Source organism: Trachemys scripta, chromosome 16 (assembly GCF_013100865.1).
Source record: "Trachemys scripta elegans isolate TJP31775 chromosome 16, CAS_Tse_1.0, whole genome shotgun sequence".
Taxonomy (NCBI): domain Eukaryota; kingdom Metazoa; phylum Chordata; order Testudines; family Emydidae; genus Trachemys; species Trachemys scripta.
Window position 1 is genome coordinate 24061059 of NC_048313.1, and position 23849 is coordinate 24084907.

General features: G+C 54.4%; 1 protein-coding gene across 1 annotated transcript in view; it reads right to left on the minus strand.

Moving 5' to 3' along the window:
• Window positions 1–2727: 2727 nt before the first annotated feature.
• Window positions 2728–23849, minus strand: part of PPP1R1A (protein phosphatase 1 regulatory inhibitor subunit 1A) — a 33109-nt gene continuing 11987 nt past the window's right edge. Inside the window, exon 2 of the mRNA XM_034792920.1 lies at window positions 2728–3057. Coding sequence (XP_034648811.1) covers window positions 2743–3057 — 315 coding nt within the window. The 3' untranslated portion in view covers window positions 2728–2742. The remainder of the gene's footprint in view (window positions 3058–23849) is intronic.

Genomic DNA, 23849 nt, shown 5'->3' on the forward strand with positions numbered 1-23849 from the left:
GCTGGGCGCTTCCCCTCCTGGGCTCCAGCTGCGCTGGGGAAGCGCCGGCCGGGGGCGCAGGGTCTGGGGGATGCCTGGCAAACCGTGAAGCCGGTAGCGCTCGGGCAGCCCTTTCCGCGTGGCTGGGAGTGGGAGGGAGGAGGGGCGGAGTTAGGGCGGGGAAGGGGCGGAGTTGGGGCGGGGTTAGGGGTGGGGAAATGGGCGGGGCCAGGGCCCGTGGAGGGTCCTCTTTTTTTATTTATTAGATATGGTAACCCTAGGATTACTCCATGGGCACCAGGAATTTAATAAATGTATCTTTCCAGAAAGCAACTTGGAGTGTCATCAATGAGCCTTTTGGTCATTGGTTTGAATCGCAGTGTAGCTGGGCTTAGAACTAGCAATTCAGTCATGCCAAAATGCTCCAGAACAGCATTCCAGTACTTCTGACCAGCTCCCTGACAGTACTGGTTATTGAGCTGCCATTTCTCCTCCGGAGTGGGGAGCTGGTGCTGGGGACTCCGGCACTCCTTTTTTAGGACTCAAGTACTGTCTGAAACTTGTTCCCCTCATATTAGGTGGCCCTGACATGACATGAGTTTGGCGAATCTCCATTCCAGCTTATACACTTCATCAGAGGTTCCCAAACTTCAACAACCTGTGAACCCCTTTCACTAAAATGTCAAGTCTCGCGAGCTCCCTCCTAAAAATGAATATTTCCAAGGATTTTCTCCTTTACCGGAGTATAAATTATAAAAGCAGTGATCTTGGAAATATAAAATTTGTTTTTATGACATGATTATTACCCAGTATTTATTATTATTATCATTACAGTATTTTTATTACATTATGAAAACAGCAACACTCCTCCAAGATCTCACTTTCATAACTTGTATCACTTTGAATAAGCCTGTTATAAGACAAGGCTCCTATGTTTCATCAAGGAGTATCAGATGTGAAACAGCAGGAAGGTATTTTAGAAACCAACTCAGAGTTCCTCCTACAAAAGCATTCAGGTCTTGAGCAGTCCAGGCAAACAACGCACGTTACAACAAAGCTTAAACTTATTCTTCATAATAATTTAAAAAACTATACTAGCTGCCTATTTAATTTTAAAAACAGCAAAAAATACCCACCTCCCTTTCCATTTCTTATAAGGAGTCTTGAAGTTTAAATCTCAGTGTGATAGATATGCTTGCTTTGATCTGCTTAGCTCTTGGGAGCCCAGGGGCTCTGGGCTGCTGGCCCCGTGCTGCCCAGAGTCCCTAGGGACAACTCTGTCCGCCATTAGGAATTTTTTTTCCTGAGAACCCCCTGTAACATTTCACAAAACCCCAGGGGTTCACAAACCCCAGTTTGGGAACCACTGCACTATATGTACCACCATGCTGCATGTGAGACGGTGAACTGCTGGGGGCAGGGACTGTCTGTGCAGTGCCCTGCGTGACCAGGCCCTGTTCTTAGTTGGGACCTCTAACAAGAGCTCCAGCAGGAGGGGCCAAACCTGCCTTACTCGTGATGACGGTGGTAGAGTTGACTACACTGTAAGCCACGGGGGAAGGGGGGGAAAAGTCCCTGGATCAAAACAAAACAAAATAAAATCCATGATTTTTCAGACAGGCTCATGAGCTGTAAACTTTTAGGGTTGCCGATACAGCCACCGTGACCATCTGAACACATGCAGGTCGCAAAATGCCTTAACACAAGCCCCTTCGAAATCAGTGGCCTGATATCAAAGGTGCTGATCACCCCCCTCCCGCTCGAATCAACAAGAACTGGGAAGTCAGAAGCAAGAACAATCAGGCCATGTATTTCAGAGCCTCAATACAGGATTCAGGGCTAGACTGTGGGGTCCACATTGGAAATTGCCGTCGTTGGCCTCTGCAGTGCAGTCTGAGTCCTGCTGCTTTCTTACCCACTCGCATGGCTCATGCCAACCTCGGCTAACTCGCTCCCCCGTGTCTGGTGCACACAGTCACCCCATACCCAGAGGAAACTCCACCCCCTCCCTGACAGGCCCTGGGCGCGGCCTGCAAGGGCCAGGCGTGCGGCTGGGAGGGAGGCACAGTGAAAGACAGACCGGAAGAGCAAGGGAGAGAGCTGGAGAGAGAAGGAGGGAGAGGGAGAAGGAGAGGAGGGAAGCAGAAGAGATTCAAGGAGGGGGAGTGTAGCACAGCAGCCAGCCACATCCCTGTCCCCCAACCCAGAGGCTGGGAGCCCCATGGCTGCTGTCAGAGTCTACACGTCACGTTGCAGGTCAGACGCAGCCCTTGCAAGCAGAGGGCAGGCGGCTGCCTTGACATTTCCCTAGACAGACAAAGAGACAGACGGACAGACAGATCCCAGGGACATGTAGTTCAGCCAGGCAGCTGCTGCCTGGCGCAGGGAGATGCTGCCAAAGGGCTCCTGGGATGGGACAGTGCAGGCCAGGCCTCTCGGATGCCAGAGGCAGCTGTTTCCAAAGGAGACGGAAGATTGACAGGGTGAGGCAGGGGGCTGAGCCCCCAGGGACGCTATGACTGCTCCAGCCCTGGGAGCAGAACAGGAAGTGCAGCCTGGATTGGAGCAAGGTGGTGCTGGTGGGGGTGGGGAAGCAGCCGGAAGGGAAGGTGAGGGGGAAATCTCCCTCTGATGAGGGAGCAAGTCCCCCCTCCCCCGAGTCTGGGGATATGCGCTGTGGGGCAGTACTAGAGCAGTGGTGCTTACAAATTCAACACTGGCGCATGGCCAGAACCCAGGACTGCTCTTCCGGATGTGGGGACCTTACAACCATGATCCCTTGCCCAGGCCCATTGGCTGGCCAGGGGCTGGGGCCCCCGTTAATGGGGAGCAGGTTTTGGAGCCGGTAGGGGAGGGAGTGGGGTTAGTGTGCCTGGAGAGGACCCTGGCATATGGGCCTGGGCTCTGCAAGTTCCACCCAGATGCAGGGCCAGGCCTGAGAAAGGAAACCAGTTTCCCAGGGTCTCCGGAATCCTGCAAATCATTCCTGCAAATCATCCGCTGGCTACAGATCTCACCTGGGGATGACTGGTCGCTGCTCAGAACCAGGGTGGCTGGAGTTGGCCGGCGCCTCCGGATCTAGACAGAGAGAGGGCACAAAAATAATCTCTAAACATCAGCTGTGCAACAGGAGACAAAGCAATACAATATGGCAGCACCCCAGAGACAGAGCCAACACGTGGTGCCAGCCTGCCACTGCCCGGGTGCAGCAAGCCGTTTGAAACTGGCTGCTGCGTGGTTCCATCCATCAGAGGCACTGCTGTTTGGCCTAGTGCTACCTGTCTGTAGGTACTTACTACACCCTGGCCATGTATCTCTTGTACAGCAGCTGCAGGTGGGCTGATATTTAGTACAGCATTAATTAGAAATAGCTCAAGCCCCAAAATCTGCATCTGGGGGAGGATTTCATACACCCATAAAGTTGCAAGGAGGTGGGAATTCACTCTGGGATTCTGGTTCTGTATCACTCCCAGCTGAGGATCCCAAAGCACCTGGCAAATATAAATGACTCCTCTCCTGGGCAGATAGAGAAAGAACATCGTCACCACTTTATAGATGGGGAAACTGAGGAACAAGAGAGGCCCAAGGTCGCGCATAAAATTGCTGGCAAACATGAGTATAGAATCCAGGTCTCCTGTCTTGAACCACAAGCCCAGTCTCACTCCTCTGTTAGTGTATCTAACATGGCAACATGCAGCAATATTGACTAGAGCTGTCAAAAATTTTCATAAATATTTTTTGATGGAAAATGATTTTTGGACCAAATGGAAATTTTCAAAAAAATAATTTCCATTTCTATCAAAAATTGGGTTTTTGTCAAAAATACAAAACCCCAAAAGCTGAGATATTTTGGTTTAAATCCACTTTTTTTTCAGTTTTTCACCAGAAACAAAACTGTTTTTCAAAGGAAAATTGTAGTAGAACAGCTAAACTTCTCAGAGGGGGGAAATGATTGCCCAGCCAGCTCCGCTATTCCCATATGTAACACGGGACTTGTCTATGCTTACAGAGCTGCAGGACTTACTGAAGAAACCACCTACACCCACGGGAGAGCTTCTCCCATCAGTGTAGGTACTCCATCTCCCTGAGAGGCAGTTGCTATGTCGACAGGAGAAGCTCTCCCGTTGATAGCGCTGTCTACACCAGGAGTTAGGTCAGTGTAACTGCATCACTCAGGGGTCCTGACTGACATAGTGATACCGACATACGTTTGTAGTGTAGACCAGGGCACAGACAATGAAGAAAACCGTCTCTTTAAGAAAAAGCTGAAAAAGTGACAAGGGAGCCGTATATAGTTTATAACTGATACAATCATTGCATCAGCCCAGGGCAGCGAGCTTGCAGATCCATTGGATTACAGAAATAATGAGGTAGTGGCGCCCAGTGGATAGTGCTGCACCTGGCCTGCTTGGTGACCTTTGGAAAGTCAACTTCCTTGCTCTGTGCCTCAGTTTCCCCGTCTGTAAAATAGGGATAATGATCCTGACCTACCTGTAAAGTGCTTTGCAATCTACTGATGAAAAGCACTAGACAAGAGCTAGGGATTTCTACTTTCTAGAGTTTAGGATCTATGTGTTACTCTTTTGAACATCTGGCCCACTTCTCTTGGCATCTAAATGGGAGCTGAGGTCTTTCGAAAATCTGGCTCAGGAGGCAACACTGGATAGGAGGAAGGCTGGACTTGTAGGCAGGTTGTTGGGACTGTGGTAATGAGGGCTGCCACAGCCTCCTGGTGTGACCTTGAGTTAATCACATAATCCCTCTGGGCCTCAGCTGGGCTCTGGGGATCACGAACCTTCCCTTCTCCCCTCTAGGGTGCCTGCTAGGTTGTGAGCTTTGGGGCAGGTGATGTGTTTGGACAGTACCCAGCACCTGGGTGCAACGGGAATGCAAACAGTAATGAGTCTTGAGATGATGTAGCTAGAGGCAAGGGTGTAAATCAGCAGAGCTCCAGCAAAGAAGCTGCTCCCTGATGTCTCTCTCTAGCACCATAAGTTCCTCCATGGCTGGCTGGCTTGGAGCCTAGGCAGCTTCCAACAAGCTCAGCAGGATGCAGATGTCCTTTAAAATCAATGCCTTGAACAGTTCCTGGCAAACATGGAAAATATTGACTATAATAAGGTACGTGGGCTAATTATACCCAGTGCTGATAAACACTTGGCGATGTCTGAGCTGTTTGTGGTCCTGTTTAGCTCCACTCTTCCTCCTCCAACGAGGCTGCCTCTTATTAATAGCGCTCTTCATCGCCAGAGCACTTCAACAAGGGTAATTAATTAATCATTTAATCCGAGTGCTTGCTGTGTTCAAAGCACGGTACAGCCATTAACTACCTGGACATATTTAACAAATTGATCACACCAAAGCCGGGCGCTGTCCATTGCTCAGCATAGAGAGCGGAGCCCACCTGCGCTGTTTGATCATTTACATTTGTTTAGTTTGGGTGACAGGTGGCTGGATGGAGAGGCATCAAGAGTGAAGCCTGACTAGCCATGGGGTGGGGTCCCATGACAGCTGGGGGAGGCAGCTGACCAGGATAGAATTATAGCCTTGTACTTAAGGTGTTGTATTGAGACTCAGAAATTCTGGGTGCAATTCCTGGCTCTGCCACAGGTGCTTTGTGTGACCCTGGGCAAATCCCTTAGGCCCAGAGCCACAAAATATTCAGTTTCCTAACTTCCTCTGATTTCAGGGTGCTTTCAATTGAACTTAGGAGCCTAAATACCTTTGTGGATCTGGGCCTCAGCTCCTCATGTGTAACATGGGGCAATTCTATAACGTTAGTCTGTCTTGCCTAGCTAAGAGTGTGAGCTCCCTGGGGCAGGAAGTGCCCATCCAGCCCTAATGATGTGGGGCCCTGATCTCAGCTGTGTGTCTTTGCTTTCCATCTGGCCAGGTTCAACCCCTGCAGACAACCTTGTAAAGGGGCCTTGATTCACATGGACATTGTGGGGATGGCTGTCCTTGGTGCTGCTGCCCAGGGGGGCAGTGGGTTTCACCCACCAATGCCAAGCATTTGCTCTTTGCCCCAAAGATGCAGCTTGTGCTCCGGTTTAAAAAGTTTTGGTCAACTAATCAGGGTGCATACTCAGCACCATGGGGCTCTGGTGGCCAATCACAGCCAGGATGAGCTGAGCTTGTGCTGCCCATCGGGAGCCCAGGCCGAGCTGCCTGTGGGCAGCAGCACCACCCAGAATTGCCATAGCAGTGTTCCCTACAGCCCTGGTCCCTCCCACAGCTGGCCTGCCTCCCCCAGTCCCAGCCTGCTCCAGCACCCCCCACCCTGGGGCCGGTGGAGGGGCCTGTGGTTGTCAGTTCAGTCCCTGCGCCAGCTGCATACAGGGCCTTTCCCCTCCTGGCAGAAGTGAAAGGGACATGGTGGGATGCAGAATCTCGCCCCCCCAGTCAAAGGAGGTCCAGCAAGTCACACCCCAGGCCAGGCGTCATAGAATCATAGAAAATTAGAGTTGGAAAAGTCCTCAGGAGGTCATCTAGTCCAACCCCCTGAACAAAGCAGGACCAACCCCAATCAAATCAACCCAGCCAGGGCTTTGTCAAGCCAGGCCTTAAAAACCACTAAGGAAGGATATTCCACCACCTCTCAAGGTAACCCATTCCAGTGCTTCACCATCCTCCTAGTGAAATGGTTTTTCCTAATATCCAACCTAAACCTCCCCCTCTGCAACTTGAGACCATTGCTCCTTGTTCTGTCATCTGCCACCACTGAGAAAAGTCTAGATCCATCCTCTTTGGAACCCGCCTTCAGGTAGTTGAAGGCTGCTATCAAATCCCCCCTCACTCTTCTCTTCTGCAGACTAAATAAGCCCAGTTCCCTCAGACTCTCCTCGTAAGCCACGTGCCCCAGCCCCTTAATAATTTTCGTTGCCCTCTGCTGGACTCTCTCCAATTTGTCCACATCCCTTCTGTAGTGGAGGGCCCAAAACTGGACGCAATACTCCAGATGTGGTCTCACCAGTGCCGAATAGAGGGAAATAATCACTTCCCTTGATCTGCTGGCAATGCTCCTATTAATGCAGCCCAATATGCCATTAGCCTTCTTGGCAACAAGGACACACTGTTGACTCAGATCCAGCTTCTCATCCACTGTAATCCCCAGGTCCTTTTCTGCAGAACTGCCGCTTAGCCAGTCAGTCCCCAGCCTGTAGCAGTGCATGGGATTCTTCTGTCCTAAGTGCAGGACTCTGCACTTATCCTTGTTGAACCTCATCAGATTTCTTTTGGCCCAATCCTCCAATTTGTCTAGGTCACTCTGAACCCTATCCCTCCCGCCATCATGTCCACCTCTCCCCCCAGATTAGTGTCATCCACGAACTTGCTGAGGGTGCAAACCATTCCATCATTCAGTTATTTAATGAAGCTGTTGAACAAAACTGGCCCCAGGACCAACCCCTGGGGCACTCTGCTTGATACTGGCTGCTAACTAGACATCGAGCCATTGATCACTCCTGTTTAGCCCGACGATCTAGCCAGCTTTCTATCCACCTCATAGTCCAGTCATCCAATCCATACTTTTTTAACTTGCTGTCAAGAATACTGTGGGAGACTGTATCAAAATTAAATATATATATGTTAAAATCAAGATATATTATGTCCATTGCTTTCCCCATATCCACAGAGTCAGTTATCTCATCGTAAAAGGCAATCAGGTTGGTCAGGCATGACTTGCCCTTGGTGAATCCATATTGACTGTTCCTGATCACTTTCCTCTCCTCCAAGTACTTCAAAATGGACTCCTGGGTTCTGTTCCCTGTTGTGCTATCTGGCTCTACGTAAGTCAGTTCCCCTGCTTTGTTCCTCAGTTTCCTCTTCTGTAAACCAGGGGTGACTTGTAGGATTTAAAGCCAGAAAGGATTCTCAGATCATCTAGTCTGACCTCCTGTGTCACAGAGGCCATTCAGTGTCCCCCAGTTACCCCTGTACTGAGCCCAGGAACGTGTGTTTGGCTGAAGCCCCTTCCAGAAAGGCCTCCAGACTGGATCTGAAGACAGCAAGAGGTGGCGACTCCAGCCCTTCCTTTGGCAAGTTGTTCCAATGGTTAATCTCCCGCCCAGTTACAAATCTGCGCCTTTTCGGCAATTTGAATTTGTTTGGCTTTTGGATGGTTCTTAGCCCCTGTTTGTAAAACCCTCTGAGACCCACGCGTGCTGAGAGCTATCAGCAGCCTCCAGCCGGGAGGATGTCTGCACACAGCCTGTGTGGATACTGAACTGATCCACTGTGCGTTAGAGAGCTCACTTTATGGAGGAAGTATGAGGCAGTAACTAAACCTCCAGTCAGGGCTGCTCCGAGCAGGCTGGATTTGAACCAGTTACTGAGCAGAGGCTGCACCCAATACCGCTCCTCTGAGCCTCCAGCTGGGCTGGACCATGTTGCAGAGAGCAGCCCAGACTGCTCCTGCTTTCACAGGCTACTTCCACTTTGCTGCCTGCTTCCCATCAATATCAGGAGGAGCCATGGTATCGATCAGTGCTGGGGGGAACATAGAGCAGGGCCCTTCTGCACCACAGGTCCCAAAACACCGTCAGTGTGTTATTTATACAATACACACAGGCCCCAGCTCCATCCCCCAGCTGCCATTAGCTGCTCCGGGCCCTGAGGCTCAGCCAGGGCGTTGGGATCCCTGGAAGATTTTCTACCATCCCCGTTTGGTTCTCACTTGCAAAGATGCCAGACAGACTGAGCCAACTGTCCCTTTAGCCACACTGTGTCCCTCTTGCTTCCAAGGGAGGAGGGAAAAATATTTAAGTGGAAAGAAGATTTCCCTCCTTTGAGCCATTTCAGTGCCCTGTGGGCCTCTGCCACCATCCCTCAGACCCGCCCGAGGCCCTCACAGAGATGGTACTGTGGCTCAGGAGGCCGCAGCATGGGATGAGCAAACCCAGAAAGATGGTGGTAGCCGAGTGAGTCCCTGGCAGAGCGAGGCAGTGCTGGGTTAGAGAACGGTCATGGTAGCTTGTCCCAGAAAAGAGCCAGAAACTCCCACACGGCCAGTTCATGCACAGAAACATTTATGACTCCTCAGCGGTTCACGCGAAGAGTGAAAAGTGAAACCAGAACGAGCCGCGGTCACTATTCCCCATCCGCTTTTCTCCTGCTTCCCAAAAACGTTCTCCTGGCAGAGAACAGGAATGATGTCATGTGACCAATCCCGCCCCCGGACCTGGATAGCAAACAGTCAACGTGAACAAGACGGGACCACGATGTCTAAAGTCTTCAGATGATAATTCGCAGCAGCAGATCTGCCCAGGGCCCAGCTGTTCCACAAGTGGGGGAGGGGCTGGGGTTAGGGTTGGGGGAATGCAGCATGGACTCTGCTATAGACCATCCCAGCTCCAGCAGGGCTGCTTCTCCTCCTGCCCCTCCTGCTCCCCCAGCAGAACTATCATCTTCCCTGTTCGATGCCGTGATACAGCCTGTTCCCCAGCAACCCCCATGAGATCCCTGCACTTCCTGCTCCCCAATCCTGTCCTCTCTCATGTGGCACAGTGGTGACAAGGGGAGGGTTTGGCCATCACTGGCAGCAATAGCAGCCCAGGGTGGGCTGATTCTCTCTCCTGCCCATCTCAACCCCTCGGGCAGAGCCCTTCTCAAGGTACCGGCGTTGCCTGTCACTCCTTTGTCTCTGGAGCCAATCTGCCAGGTGGGGCCTTTGGATTCTCCCGTGTGGCTGGAGTTCACTCTCTGCAGCAAACAAAACAAACTGGGCTCATGTCACCAGTGATCAGAGCCAGCCTGGGTCATCGCCCAGCCTTGGGGGAATTCTGGGCAGCTGGATCCCAGCTCCAAGCCACTTCCTAAGCAACTAGTCCTGCTTCCCTCCATTGCCCTTCAATCTCCAGCCCTCCTGAGCAGGTCTGCAGGTGAATGTGCCCTGGCGCTAGCCCCCTGTTGGCCAGGAATGCCTCTTGCCTGACATGGTTCCCCAGCGGGCTCTGTTGTCAGTAGCTGGCTTTCTGCACTTAGGACGGATGGATTTGCATGCTGGGCCGCAGCCATCCTGGGGGAGGGATCTCAGGGGTGCTTAGGTATCCTCTGGCCTTGTCGATTTGCCCTGAGAATGGCCGCTTGCTGCTCACTGTGGATTCTAGTTTGGAAATTGAAATCAATATATAATCAAAAAGCAAACTGTCCATTTCTGTTGGAAAATGAAGGCAGCTGTGACAGAGATGATCCCATCAGACTCCATGCCTCCCTCTCTGTCGGGCACTATTGGAGGCACTGGAGCCAGTTGCTCTTTCCAATGAGACCCACTGGAGATTATTCAACCGGAAATGACATTGAGGCAGCAGGGTCTCCAGGATCAATACTCCGGGTCTCCAAGGCGTAGTAATCAGCTGTGACCACAGCTGTGTCCACAGGCAAAGAGATCTGGGCCACTGGAAGAGCGTCCAAACCACCCAGAATGTTACTGGGGGCAGCATTGTGATATGGTTGGTGCTCTCTCCCCTTCATCACCATCTGTCATGCAGTTATCTCCACACATCCCAGGAGCCAGGACAGTGCTCTTCTTAGTCCCATGTTACAGATGAGGAACTGAGACCCAAAGACATTGAGTGACATGCCCAAGGTGAGGCCAGGAACTGAAGCCAGGTGTCCTGAGCCCCAGGCCAGCACCTACCCACGACACGCTCCATCATCCTGCACTGTACTAAAATATTTATGTGGCAACCAGCCAAAGCTACAGATTTCTCAATACAATCCCGCAGCTTGGGCTGGGTACTGGGATAGTTCACTTGGGCTCATTATCCCAAGTACAGAGGGTACAAAATTCACTCCGTAGCATAAAGCCAGCTCTGCCCTGGATGAGGGGTCCCTTCGGTCAGGCACCAGGAGACAAAGCACCAGGGAGATCTGATGTATCAATACATCATAATTAGCATAACAACACTTTGCCCTGTGCTAAAGTGGGAACTGGTGGCATTTCTATGACAGGTAATGACCTTTGCCATGGGCCGTCAGCAGGGTTCGGCCCAGGGCCAACAGCCCCAGGCACATACTCTGTTAGAGAGTCACAGATCTATATGTGAGAAGGGTTAATTATGAACATGTATAACACAAGCCCTCTAGAGAACCTCACACAGCGATTCCTGTACCGAGTATAGTAACAGCTGGCTGAGCCAGAGTGGGTCTTTTGGAAGGACAGACAGTCTGCATCCCAGGGCCAGAGGGCTCAGGGGGATTTCCGGCAAGGTTCAGGAGATCTGTGCTGGATGACAATGCAGTGGCAGATGCCCTGTCCCACCAAGCTGGGGGTTCGGTGTGGGGAGACCACACGCCTAGCCACAAGAGTAACTAAAATTGTTACTAGTGAGTCCGATGCAAATGCTGGGGTGCGGGGCAGGCCTGGGGCACTGTAGCTCAGGAAATACAACCTGCTCAGCCTTGTCTTCAGTGCCTTCTGGACTCCCGCTCCTGGCTGTGCAGGGTGGGCCTGGAACAGGTGCTCTGTCTCAGCCAGGGAAGCATCTGATTCCTCAAAGCCCCTGTGGACACAAATTCCCTGCTCCCTCCCCAGCCTGGTCAGGGTGATGGGAAAAGAGATGGACTTAGCAATTTGCTCCATTAGCTGGCTGGAGTAGGCTCTGGAAGCGCCATCTGAGGAGTTCTCTGCTTGGTTTGTTAGCACCATCTCCCCCGCAGAGACTGCAGAGGTACCAGCTCCAACAGACCCTTCCTTATTGACTGGGGCAGGTTGTCAGATCCCATCCAGCAGCAGGAGAGACTGGTACATCCGCCTCAGCGGTGCTGCTGTTTGGGCACATAGCCACACCCAGGCATCCATGAAAGGTGGTGGGGAGCGGGGCATTGAGCTGAGAGATCCTGAAGCACAGGGTCGTCTACCATGTTGGTTTGCCATTACCCCTTGATGGGCAAAATTAGGCTGGAGTTATACAATGAATAGCTAGCGCTATCCCTTCTCTCTGGACTCATGGAGCAGAAAGGTATTACAGGCAGAGCTTGCAGGGACACCTATAGATAAGGCTGCCTGACATTTCCCAGCGTAGGACCCTGTTTTCAGTTGGTTATAATTTCGCCTGATCACAGCACCAGGATAGCTTGGATCCATACCCAGTCCTCTCTCCAAAGGGCCAAACGATTACCTCTCTCCCCTTTCCCAAGACCCAACATCGTCTGACCTTCAAGGAAAGGTGACCATGGCCCCTCTCCAGCTGGGGTAACACACCCTGTCTTGTGGAGACGGGAACCTGCTGGGGTTCACCCCTCCCCAGAGGTTCTCCAGGGATGGGATGTGGAGTGGCCCTGCCTCCTTGCTAATGGAGCAGTTATTGCCAGTGGCTTTCCAAAGGCCTACTCACAGCTAAAGTCTTGTACATGCTGCACTGGGTTGGGCCTCTATGCAAATATCAGCATCCTCCCTGAAACAGTCCTCTGGCAGCAGCCCCACACATGGGGCAGCGTGGCTGTGAGGGCGAGCGATAGGGATGGAAAGAGGGAGGAAACATTAGACCCAAAGAATCTGCTGAGCAGAGAGATGAGAGGAACCCACTTTGTGCTCAATAACTGTAGAGAGCAACTGCAGAGCCGTAAGGGGCAGAGTTGCCTTCGTTCGTAAGGCGCTGTCGGGGGCTAGATTGCACAGCAACCACGAGGTGTGTCATTGGTCTCCATCACCAGAGTATCTCAGCACCTCACCATCTTACCCGCCTCACCATGTCTCCTCCCACCCCCTGGGAGGCAGGCCAGGCCATTATCCACATAGCACAGAGGGGGAACTGAGGTCTACAGACATTAAGGGCTGGATTTGTAAAGATATCTGGGCTCCTAAAGATGCAGATATGTGCAAGGCACCTCCCTGCATCTTTAAGGGCCTTAGATACCCTTACAAATCTGACCCTAAGCCGCTTGCCAAGAGCCACTCAGGGCACCAGTGCCAGAGCAGATCTCCCAAGCCCCAGGTCATCATTTGAACGACTCACCCCTCTTCTCTCTTCACCTCACGTGCCAACTCCTATTTGCATTTGCTAAGCACCCGACTCTCTGGGCCTGCGCTCGTAATCCTGAATCTCTCCAAATGCTGATTTCCAGTAGAATCATTTACTCTTCAGTGCCCTGAGGAGATGCTCATGAGACCTGGATTGGTGGCTGGAGCTCAGTAAGAGAGTGAGGAGGGAAACACTTCTGGTCCTTATGCAGTAATAATCTGGGTCCTCCCTGCCTCCCCACTAGGCTGGGGGAGGGGCTCTTTCATGCTCTTCTCCTTGTTAGACTAGTTGCCATAGAAACCCACTATCTGAATTTTCAGCAGAGATTAAAAAGATACAAAAATGGATGTTTCCCTGGTGATTAAATTACTCGATTATCGCATGTTCCCACAGGAAAGGTGTGAATGGAGAGCAAAGGCTGAGGGCTGGGGGGGGGGGGTGGAATCCACATACTGCCTGCTACAGGGGACCCAGGTGAGGTGGGCACAGGCAGTGTGTGCTGCGGGATCCGCCACCAGCCTCCACGTCTTTCCCCTCTGCGTCCAGGAGAGCTGTGAGGGCTCTGCCCGGCTGTGCCCTGCCCCGTGCACTCGGCTTCGCTCTGCTTGGGCAGATGGCAGGAGAAACAGGCTGCAAGGGCAAGGGCCAGCTCTGCAATGGGACTCCAAAGAAGTGATGCCGACTAGCACCTGCTGAGGATCTGGCTGTAAACCTGCCCTGGTGCAGAGAGTGTGGTTGCACCCAGACTTGGCCCGGAACAAGGTTACGTGTCATGGGAGCCCAGGTTCACCATGGGACCTGAGCACCCTGCACCATGAGCAGTCTGCACAGAGCCCCGAGTTCACACCTGGCTCCCCAAGTTCCGAGGCTGCAGGTTCACCAGGGAGGGGATTTGGCCCAGCCTGTCTGCTGGCTAGAGAAAGTGGAGTAGAGGGATGATGGCTTGACAGCACTGACAGATACTAGCACTCCCCGTGCTGCACCTGCCATGGCATCAGACACCATCGCAGCACGCGGCAGCTCCCAAAGCAACGCGCTTGGTGCCTGGTGTTTAATCAGAGGCACTGAGAAAACAGGAACAAAACCCAGAACAAAAGGCAGTGACAGCACCTGCTCTGGGTCTGTGCAGCCAGACACCACGCCAGCTCAGCTTGCACTGGGCACCAGGGGCCAGCAGCTCCCCTCAGCTGGGTGGGGAGGGGTCAAGCAGGGCTAGACTCCCATTCTGCTGAGAAGGGATGGTGTGAGGGAAACTCAGGGCCAGCCTCTGGCCTTGTTCACATTGAATTCTCTGGGGCTGCTCTGTGGGGAGAGCATGACCCATATATGGTATGCAGGGCACCCCTGCAACGCCAGTCCAAATGCCCAGGGCCTGTCCTTCCCCCCCACCCCCCCGGCAGGAGAAGAACACAGCTGGGGGGTCATTAACCAAATATTCCTTTTCAAAGAGTCATGGATTTAAACTGGAGGCAGAGAGAGGGGTAATGGAAATGCCTCCATGCTGCCAGCAGAGCGCCTGCGCTCTCCCTGCTCTCTGGCTTATAGGGCACATCTCTTCAGATGGGGAGGCAAGGGACAGGCTGTGTGGCCAGCAAGCCCAAGGAGCTGGACAGCCAGTTCCGATGCTCGTGGCTTCACCCTCAACTGGATGCTGGCAAGTACACAGCTGGATCAGTCTGGCTCGCCTGTGTGCTGTGCGGTTACAAGGGGTATCGGGTATAAGAATGTGTTTAGTGTTTAGACTGTTGATGTTTGTGAGCTGCTGCAGCATTAATCTCACTGAGAGCCTCTGGATCCCATATCGTACGGTAATATTTGAGCATTTGCATTGTGAGCCTCTGAACTGTGTAAATCACCAGCCAGGAGAGAGACATTAACTAGTGCCAAGTGCTGGTCTCCAACAGAAGGTGTCAAGCCCTGCCTGACCAAGAAGGTCCATCGACACCAGACATTCCAGAGTGGAACCATAAAGAGGACAAAAGACTTTGTTGTTTATTCTCCACACACCCATGAAGATGAGCCTTGCAAGTGAATTCTTCCCATCAGCTAAGTTTGAAACTCAAAGCACAAGGGGAGAAGGGAATAAAACCTTGACAAAGAGGAATCGTATCTCACTGCTGTGTGGACTCTGGGTTTTTAGGCAAGGTTTCTAGGCATAAGACAGGGATCCCCAGTGCTTAGCTTGGGTTAGCCCTAAGGGACAGTTAAATCTTGCTTATTATAGAAGCTTCTATTCCCTTTTGAAATTTAAGACTGTAGCTCGTGTGTGTGTTTGTGTGTGCGTGTTTATTTACCTGCTTCACTCTTGTAAAAAACTCTCTGGTTTCATTTTCCTAGTTAATAAATCTGTATATAGTTTATTATAGGATTGGATACAAGCATTGTCTTTGATCTAAGGTGCCATGGGTAAGTGGCTGGTCTTTTGTGACTGGGAGTAACCTGACTATTGCTGCAATCTTTGGTGTAAGGGACCATCTGTCACACAGGGATGCTCACCTGGGTGGTGAGATAGATGGGAGTACCCAGGGGGACTGGCTGTGACTCCACGTTAAGGCTGGTACAGTGCCTGAGGAATTTACACTTAATGGTTGGTGAAATCTCAGTGTAGCACTCACAGCCAGTTTGGGGGTTGGGCCCTGCTTCCTAACAACCTGCCCTGAGGCTGATACTCATGCTTCATTGCAGGACAGCTTGGCAAGAGCGTTGAGTGGAACTGCCTGGTGGCTCAGGCCAGCTCTGTACCCCCCCCTCCCTCCAATCATGCAGCTTGTACTGGGTCTGTATCCTCAATCATGCAGCTCACACTGGGTCCATATCCTCAGTTGTGCGGCTCACGTCAGGTCCATACCCCCAGTCGTGCAGCTCATGCCTGGTCTGTATTCTGGATTGTGCGGCTCACGCCGGGCCCATACCCCCAATCGTGCAGCTCACGCTGGGTCCTTACCCCAAGTCGTGCAGCTCACAGTGGATCCATACTCCTGATCGTCCAGCTCACACCAGGTCCGTACCCCCGATCATGCAGCTCATGCTGGGTTCGTACCCAAGTTGTGCAGCTCATGCCAGGTCCGTACCCCCCATTGTGCAGCTCATGCCAAGTCTGTACCCCCAGACATGCAGCTCATGCCGGGTCCATACCCCCAATCATGCAGCTCATGCTGTGTCTGTAGCCCCAGTTATGCAGTTCACGCCGGGTCCATACATGCAGTTCACACTGGGTCCATACATCCAGTCACGCAACTCACTCTGGATCTGTATCCCCAGTCATGCAGCTCACGCTGGGTCCATACCCCCAAACTTTCAGCTCACGCTGGGTCCACACCCCCAGTTGTGCAGCTCACGCTGGATCCATACCCCCAAATGTTCAGCTCACACTGGGTCCATACTCCCAATTGTTCAGCTCACACCATGTCCGTACCCCGAGTTGTGCAGCTCACGCTGGGTCCGTATCCCCAATCGTGCAGCTCACGCTGGGTCCATACCCCAAATCGTTCAGCTCACGTCCGGTCCGTATCCCCACTCATGCAGTTGAGGTTGAGACAGAGCTAAAGGGCAAGGGGTGTTGAGCCACTTTTGTGTTCCTGAAGCCTAGGGCAGCCTTCCCAGCCTTTCTGGTGTGAATTAGAGCCACCTCAGGGCTATTCTAACTCATATTCTGCTCCATGGCTTCCTATGGGTGCTGGGGAGCAGAGCTGAGCAGAAGTGCCCTGCCCCTGATGCTGCCCTGCTCCACTCCCTATGCGAGGGGTGCCCTACTTACAGGGAATTCTCAGGGGGATGTTCCCACCCTCATCCAGGCTCCTTCGTGTTGCCAGCATGGCCTAAATGGGCCTTAGTGTCATTGCTAATCAGGCCCGCTATCCTAAGGCCACAGCTTTCAAATGGAGCTGGCCCTCCGTATGTCCAGAAACTGCCTCCCACCCCCTACATGTCAGGCCTGCTTCCCTGACTCCTCCCAGCATCCCTCCCTCCTCCACCTGTGCCCCACCGATCAGCTTCCCTCCTCGCCTTGCATTCATTGCCGTTCTCTCTGCCAGCACAGCGGCTCTGGGGCACACGGCGCGGGCAGCCCCCTCCCACCCCACCACGGCAATGTCCCAGGTGAAGTGCAGTCCCCGTCCCTGCTGCTCCTCCCCGGGGACATTCTGGTGACAGCAGCCAAGCAGGCCATGCTGAAGCAGTGTCCCCTCTGCCCTGTGCACAACCTTTCACCTGGCGAAACCAGGAGCAGCTGCTGGAGGAATCAACGTGGGTGTCTCTCCAGTTGGTGGGTGTGAGACGGTAGCTCAGGGCCCCATCCCAGCATCACACCCTCTCCTCTCCCAAACTCTGTCCTTCGGCCCCAAGCAGCACTGGGCATGGCATGACTGTCCCCTTAAAGCCCTTGGCATGGTGTGGGCCCTGGCTCCTACCGAAGGGTATTTATGCTACTTGCACCCTCCTACGCCAGCTGGTGATTGGGCACCAGGGGAGGGGCGCGTGCCTCAATACCCCTCCTAGCTCCTCCCCCAAACCCTCGCTTCTAAACAAATGTATTTGAACCCCAAGATGTTATTTTTGCTCCTTAGTTTGGTGGCCTGGGCAGTAGGAAGTGGGAAGTTTCCAGTTTCCTCCTTCCCAGTCTCTGCTTCAGAGAGAAAAGGGCATTTTATTAATAAACAGAATGCCATAAAACACAGCTAGATGGCTTCATGGAGGTCCATCAATGGCTATTTGCCAGCATGGGCAGGGATGGTGGCCCTAGCCTCTGTTTGCCAGAAGCTGGGAATGGGTGACAGGGGATGGATCACTTGATGATTCCCTGTTCTGTTCATTCCCTCTCGGGCACCTGGCCCAGTATACTGGGCTAGATGGCCTAACCCAGTATGTTCTTATGATACACCCTTGGCTCACCTTTATTGCCTTCAGTCCCATGATCTCAAAGTACTCTACAGACACCAATGAATTAACCTTTATAGCCCCCCCGGAGATGATCAGTGTCATTATCCCCATGGGACAATATAGGGAAACTGAGGCACAGAAGGCTGAACTGACTTGCCCAAGGTCACCCAGCTAATCAGAACAGAGCTGGGAGCAGATTCCCAGCTCCTTCCCTGCAACCGTTAGACCCCATTCCTCACCCAGAGCCAAAGACAGAACCTATGAGTCCAGGCCCCCAGCCCCACCGCTCTCACCACTAAACACCACTCCTCTCCCAGAGCCAGGAATAGAGCCCAAGAGTCCTGAGCCACCAGGCCAGTGTTCCAAGCATGGACCTACACACCTGCTGTCCGTACCCCTGAAGGGGGCATGACCCCATTGCTGCTATTGCTACTCCCTGCCCCACAGTCAGGGCTCTTTGCTCCATGCCCCAGAGGTGCTGGGAGTTTTGCTGCTTTCCTTTCTTTGCTATTTCTACATCAATCTCCACCATCGATTGACCATTGCCATGGAGAACAATAACTATGGGAATGACAGACCATGCTGAGAGTGTGTGTCTGTGTGCGTGTATGTTTGTTTGCATGCACATGCATGACTGCCAACATGCATGTGTCTCAAGCTGTGTGAGCTTGTGTGAGTGAAAGGAAAGGGAAAGATTATGTTCTCTGTGTGACTGTGAATGTATGCGCGTAGGACAGTGTGCGTGTGTGTGCATGGGACAGTGTGCATGTGTGCACGTGGGACAGTGTGCACGTGGGACAGTGTGTATGTGTGCGCATGTGACAGTGTGTGCGTGGGCATGTGGGACAGTGTGCATGGGACAGTGCATGTGTGTGCATGGAACAGAGTGCCTGTGGGACAGTATGCGCATGTGCTTGTGCGACAGTGTGTGCGTTGAACAGTGTGTGCGTGGGACAGTGCGTGTGAGATAGTGTGCGCGTGTGCGACACTGTGTGCGTGGCACAGTGCATGTGGGACAGTGTGCATGTCACAGTGTGGGACGGTGTACATGTGTGCATGGGACAGTGTACGTGTGACAGTGTGCACGTGGGATAGTGTGCGTGTGTGCGTGGGACAATGTGTATGGGACAATGTGCCCATGGGCGTGTGGGACAGTGTGTGTGTGGGACAGCGTGTGTGGGACAGTGTACACGTGGGATAGTGTGTGTGTGCTCGTGGGATAGTGTGTGCAGGACAGTGTACGCATGGGACAGTGTGCGTGTGCGTGGGACAGTGTGTGTGTGTGGGCCCCTTTGGCTGCAGGAAGCACACCCCTGGCGATGGGTGGCGCTCCATGCACATGCCTGGCTGGCAGGTTTGAATGCCCAACAGGGGACAAGGCGACACAGTAAGACACGTATGGCCACAGGAAGGCACAAGTGCTGCAAGCCCCTGTCTGTGCTGGGGGAGGACTCACAAGAAGCGTTAGCCCTGGTGGTGCTGAGTGACACCCACCCAGGGATGCTAGATCTGTAACAGTGAGAGCACCAAGCAACCCCAGCGCTGGCACCGGGCCCTGCTTCAGTGGCCAGGCTGGCCCCACTGCCAGGGAAGGATGCTCTCCATCTGCTCATTAGTGCCCCAGACCAGAGGTTCCCTGACCCCACTGCAGTGCTGCTCTCTCAAAGCTTCTGGAGCCAGACACACCCAGTGTTGGAGCAACCTGACCCTGGCTCCCCGTTCGCTCTCCCTGCGCAGAGGCCCCTGCCCTTCCCCCACCCTGATTAGACTCTGAAGAACTCGTTAGCCATCAGGATCAAACTATCTAATGGCAGGTGCCACCCTGCCAGTCAGGACGGGGCTGTTCAGTGCATGGCAGATCCTCTGCAGGCCCCTTTGTTCTCCTCTCCAAATCACACAACGTGGCCTGTGGAACTCACTGCCACAGCACAGCAGTGAGGCCAAAAGCTGAGCAGGACTCTACAAAGGAGCAAACTTTCTCTGGGTAAGAAGGGCATCCAGTGAGAGAACAGTGTCCATAACCTGGAGGCCTGGCAGGCCTGGAAACACTGGTCAAACCCTAGCTAATGGGGGTTGGGCAGGAACTGTCTTTGGGGGCAGATTATCCCATAATTCCCCAGTTTCTTGCATCTCCCTCTGAAGCAGCGGGTGGTTGGGATGCTCAGAGACGGGATACCAGGCTAGATGGGCCCCTGGACTGACCCACTGTGACAAGCCCTTGGCTTCTCCTGCTTCCCCCACCCAAAGAGCCAAACAGGCACCTCCGTCCTGTTGCAGGGAAGCAGCAAAGCAGTGGGAAGTCTCCTTGGGAGCGCAAGCCCCTCGTGTGTCCCCTCTCACAGAGCGATGACCTCCCCGCAGCAGACTGCCTGGCCCTGCACACACCACAGCACTTTGCCATTTAAAGGCACAGTGTGCAGAATACCAAAAGCTACACAGACCCCCCGCAAATCCCACCTCCTGGTGCCAGTCTTGTCTGCCCCAGGCCTGCTTTAAACCAACCCCTCCCCCCCAAAAAAGCCCTGGCCTTCATTGTGCTCCACTGTCACCATGTCACACAGAGGCAGAGAGCAGCAGTGGCCACAGACGGGCTGGGCTGTTTGTTCAGCAGTTCTCAGGAGACATTCAAATGCCCTTCGAGCAGAGCGCTTGCGCTGGCTGGGAAACACAGACCTGCCTGGTAGCTCGTGGCAGGGCCAAGCTGTGGTCTCAGCTATGCACTACCCTCTCCAACCCTCCCTCAGCTTTCGAATCACACAGCTAAGCCCCAACCCAGGGGCGATGCCCCCTCCTGCCTACAGTCCTGAACAGAGCCACAGGAAGTGATGCTGTTCCTGTGCTGTCAGCTCCCCACACTGCTGCTTCCTGTGCCAGGCCAGTGCCAGCCGTGATGGCGGTGTGATGGTGCCAGGGGTCTGAGCAGGATTTGGCTTTGCCCCAAGCCTAGGCCCAGCCACACATGGGATCAGCAGCGAGGAGAGCTGCAGAATCTTGCAATATGAAGTCAGAAAGCCAGCCCCTGCTCTGCCTGTCTGATCCCACAGCATATGGCTCAGGTGGCGCATCTGCGCCCCGCCTCCCCCCCAAGAGAGCCTCTGCTGCCCCTTCCCCATGGGGCACATGTGGCCAAGGTAGAAGTGCTGCCAGGCAACTGGCTGAGGGGGGAGGGGGCAGGTTAAATGGCTTCCTTCGAGGGGACCTGGAGCTGCTCCTGAGCCAGTGAGGTCAATAGGAGTATTGGCAATTTTGGCATCAACTGTAACAAGCCCAGGTCAAGGCCTTTCCCCATCACTCAGGTGCGGGAGGGGGAGTGCGGGTTAACTGCCTGGGATTAATAAACTGCTGCTGATGTTGTAGCAAAAGGAAAGGCGCTGGCACTCTTCAGTACTAGGGGCGGGGGCGGGTCAGCACTGAGGACTGAGAAGGGCTACAGGAGGTCAGGAGCCCAGGGCTGGGAAGGGCCCAACTACTGGGGGAGGGCATTAGCCAGCAGCGAGGTGGGGAGGGGTAGGGCCCAGGTGCAGGAGGAGGGGGGATGAAGGGCCCTGAGACACGGGGATGGAAGGCCTGACACCGGGGCAGGGTGTCCAGGCCAAGTTCGGCAGGGCCGGAGCACCTTGGCTGCCCCTCCCTGCCAGCAGAGCCATAGAATCATAGAATATCATAGACTATCAGGGTTGGAAGGGACCTCAGGAGGACATCTAGCTATAGGCCCCTGCTGCTCTGAGATTGCAGAGCAGGGCTTCAGGCAGGGCGTCTTCTCGCCAATTCCACACAGACCCCAGGGAGGGGAAAGTTGAGGCCTCCAGAAGGGCTCGCTCTGGCCTCAGTGAGGTCGGTGCTAAGCCCTCAGTGACTTCCATGGTAGCTGGACTGGGCTGTAGGGTGAGGGCCATGCCTTTAATCTGAATAATCCCTCCCCAGAAATCCCCACAGCACCCATGGGGCCAAGCTGGGGCAGAGGCAGGCCTGGGCCAGTGGCCAGATCAGCACATAGGGTTGCCAGGTGTCCGGTTTTTGACCAGAAAGCCCAGTCGAAAAGGGACCCTGGCGGCTCCGGTCAGCACCGCCGACCAGACCATTAAAAGTCCGGTCAGCGGTGCTGGAGTGCTAAGACAGGCTAGTCCCTACGTGTCCTGGCACCATGCTGCGCCCCAGAAGCGCCAGCCAAGGGGCTCCACGTGCTGCCCCTGCCCGAGCACCGGCTCCGCACTCCCATTGGCCAGGAACCATGGCCAATGGACAGTGCCTGCAGGCAAGAGCAGCATGTGGAGCCTCCTGGCCCTCCTGCCTAGGAGCCGGACCTGCTGGCCACTTCTGGGGCACAGCACGGTGCCAAGACAGACAGGAGCCTGCCTTAGCCCCACTGACCGGGAGCCACCTGAGGTAAGCTCATGCCGCAACCCCAAACCCCCAACTCCCTGCCGTAGCCAACAGCCCATACCCCCTCCCACACTCCAACCCCCTGCCTCAACCCACAGCCCCCTCCCACATTCCGAATCCCTCAGACTCACCTCCCCAGCCTGGAGCCCCCTCCTGCATCCCAAACCCCTCATCCCCAGCCCTACCCCAGAGCCCGCACCCCCAGTTGAAGCCCTCATCCCCTCCCTCACCCCAACCCCCTGCCCCAGCCACTGAGGGAGGGGGAATGTAGTGAGCGGGGGTGGGGCCTCAGGGAAGGGGCAGGGCTAGGTTGTTCATTTTGTGCTATTAGAAAGTTGACAACCCTATCAGCACATGGCTCCTGTGCCCTATCCTTGGACCGGGGTCATGGGCAGGGGCCCGTCTGGAGCAATAGTCCTGGGGGCTAGTTCTGTGCTGCACCTGCAGGACCCTGGTGCCACGGGGCTGCAGTTGATGAGGCAACACTGGAGGGGGGCCAGGGCAGGAGTGCGGGGAGGGGCAGGGAGCAAAGGGACCCTAAGTGTCAGTGTCCCTGCGAGAGACAAGGGGGAATCACTGGAGCTGTTCAGAGGCTTGGGGGTTTCAGAGGACCCTGCAGAAGCGGTCACAGCCTAGACAGGCTGCACCACACCAAGCGCACAGGGATGGCCAGGGCCCCGCTAGTGACAGGCCCAGCAGGAACCAGATGCGCTGGCAGCTCTGGCAGGGAGGGAGGAGCTGGGGTGCTGCTGCCAGGAAGGGCTGATCCTCGCATCTTCTCGGGTGACAGCGTGTCCATGGCCTCCCCTAGTCCCGTAGCATGAGCTGATTGGCCCAGGGTGGGCTGGGGGTCAGGGGCAAAGTGGCAGGGCCAGAGAGCACCAGGGCAATGCGAGGGGGGCCGAACTTGCTTCGGGCGGGGGCTGAACATGGCTGAGTGGAGACGGCGCAGAGGGTTGGTAACAAGCTAGAGAACATCCTCCCCTGGACCCCCCCTCCCCCGGGCCCTCAGGCAGCAGTTTTAACCCAGCCCATGTGCCAGGTTTGTTCCTCCCCAGGGCACTCACTGACCCCATGAGACAGCAGCACTGGGATTTCAGTGAAGTTCCCAGGTGTTGCCGATCCCCCAAACTAGCCCTAAGGGGTACCCCCTGTCAGAGAGACGGGGGCGGGGGTGGCAGCAGGAGACCCATTTAGCACCAGGCCTGGGCAGGATGTGCAGGTGCAGAAGGTAGGGTTACCATATTTAACAAATAAAAAAAGAGGACCCTCCACGGGGCCCTGGCCCTGCCCATTTCCCACCCCCAGCCCCACCCCAACTCCACCCCTTCCCCGCCCCCTCCTCCCTCCCACTCCCAGCCACGCGAAAAGGGCTGCCCGAGCGCTACCGGCTTGACGGTTTGCCGGGCAGCCCTCAGACCCTGCGCCCCCGGCCGGCGCTTCCGCAGCGCAGCTGGAGCCCGGGAGGGGAAGTGCCCAGCCGGGGGCACAGGGTCTGGAGGCTGCCCGGCAAACCGTGAAGCCGGTAGCGCTCAGGCTTCGGGCAACCCCTATGCCTCCGGACCCTGCGCCCCCGGCCGGGCACTTTCCCTCCCAGGCTCCGGCTGCTGTGCTCCTCCCCTGACTCTTCGGCTCTGTTTAAGAGCC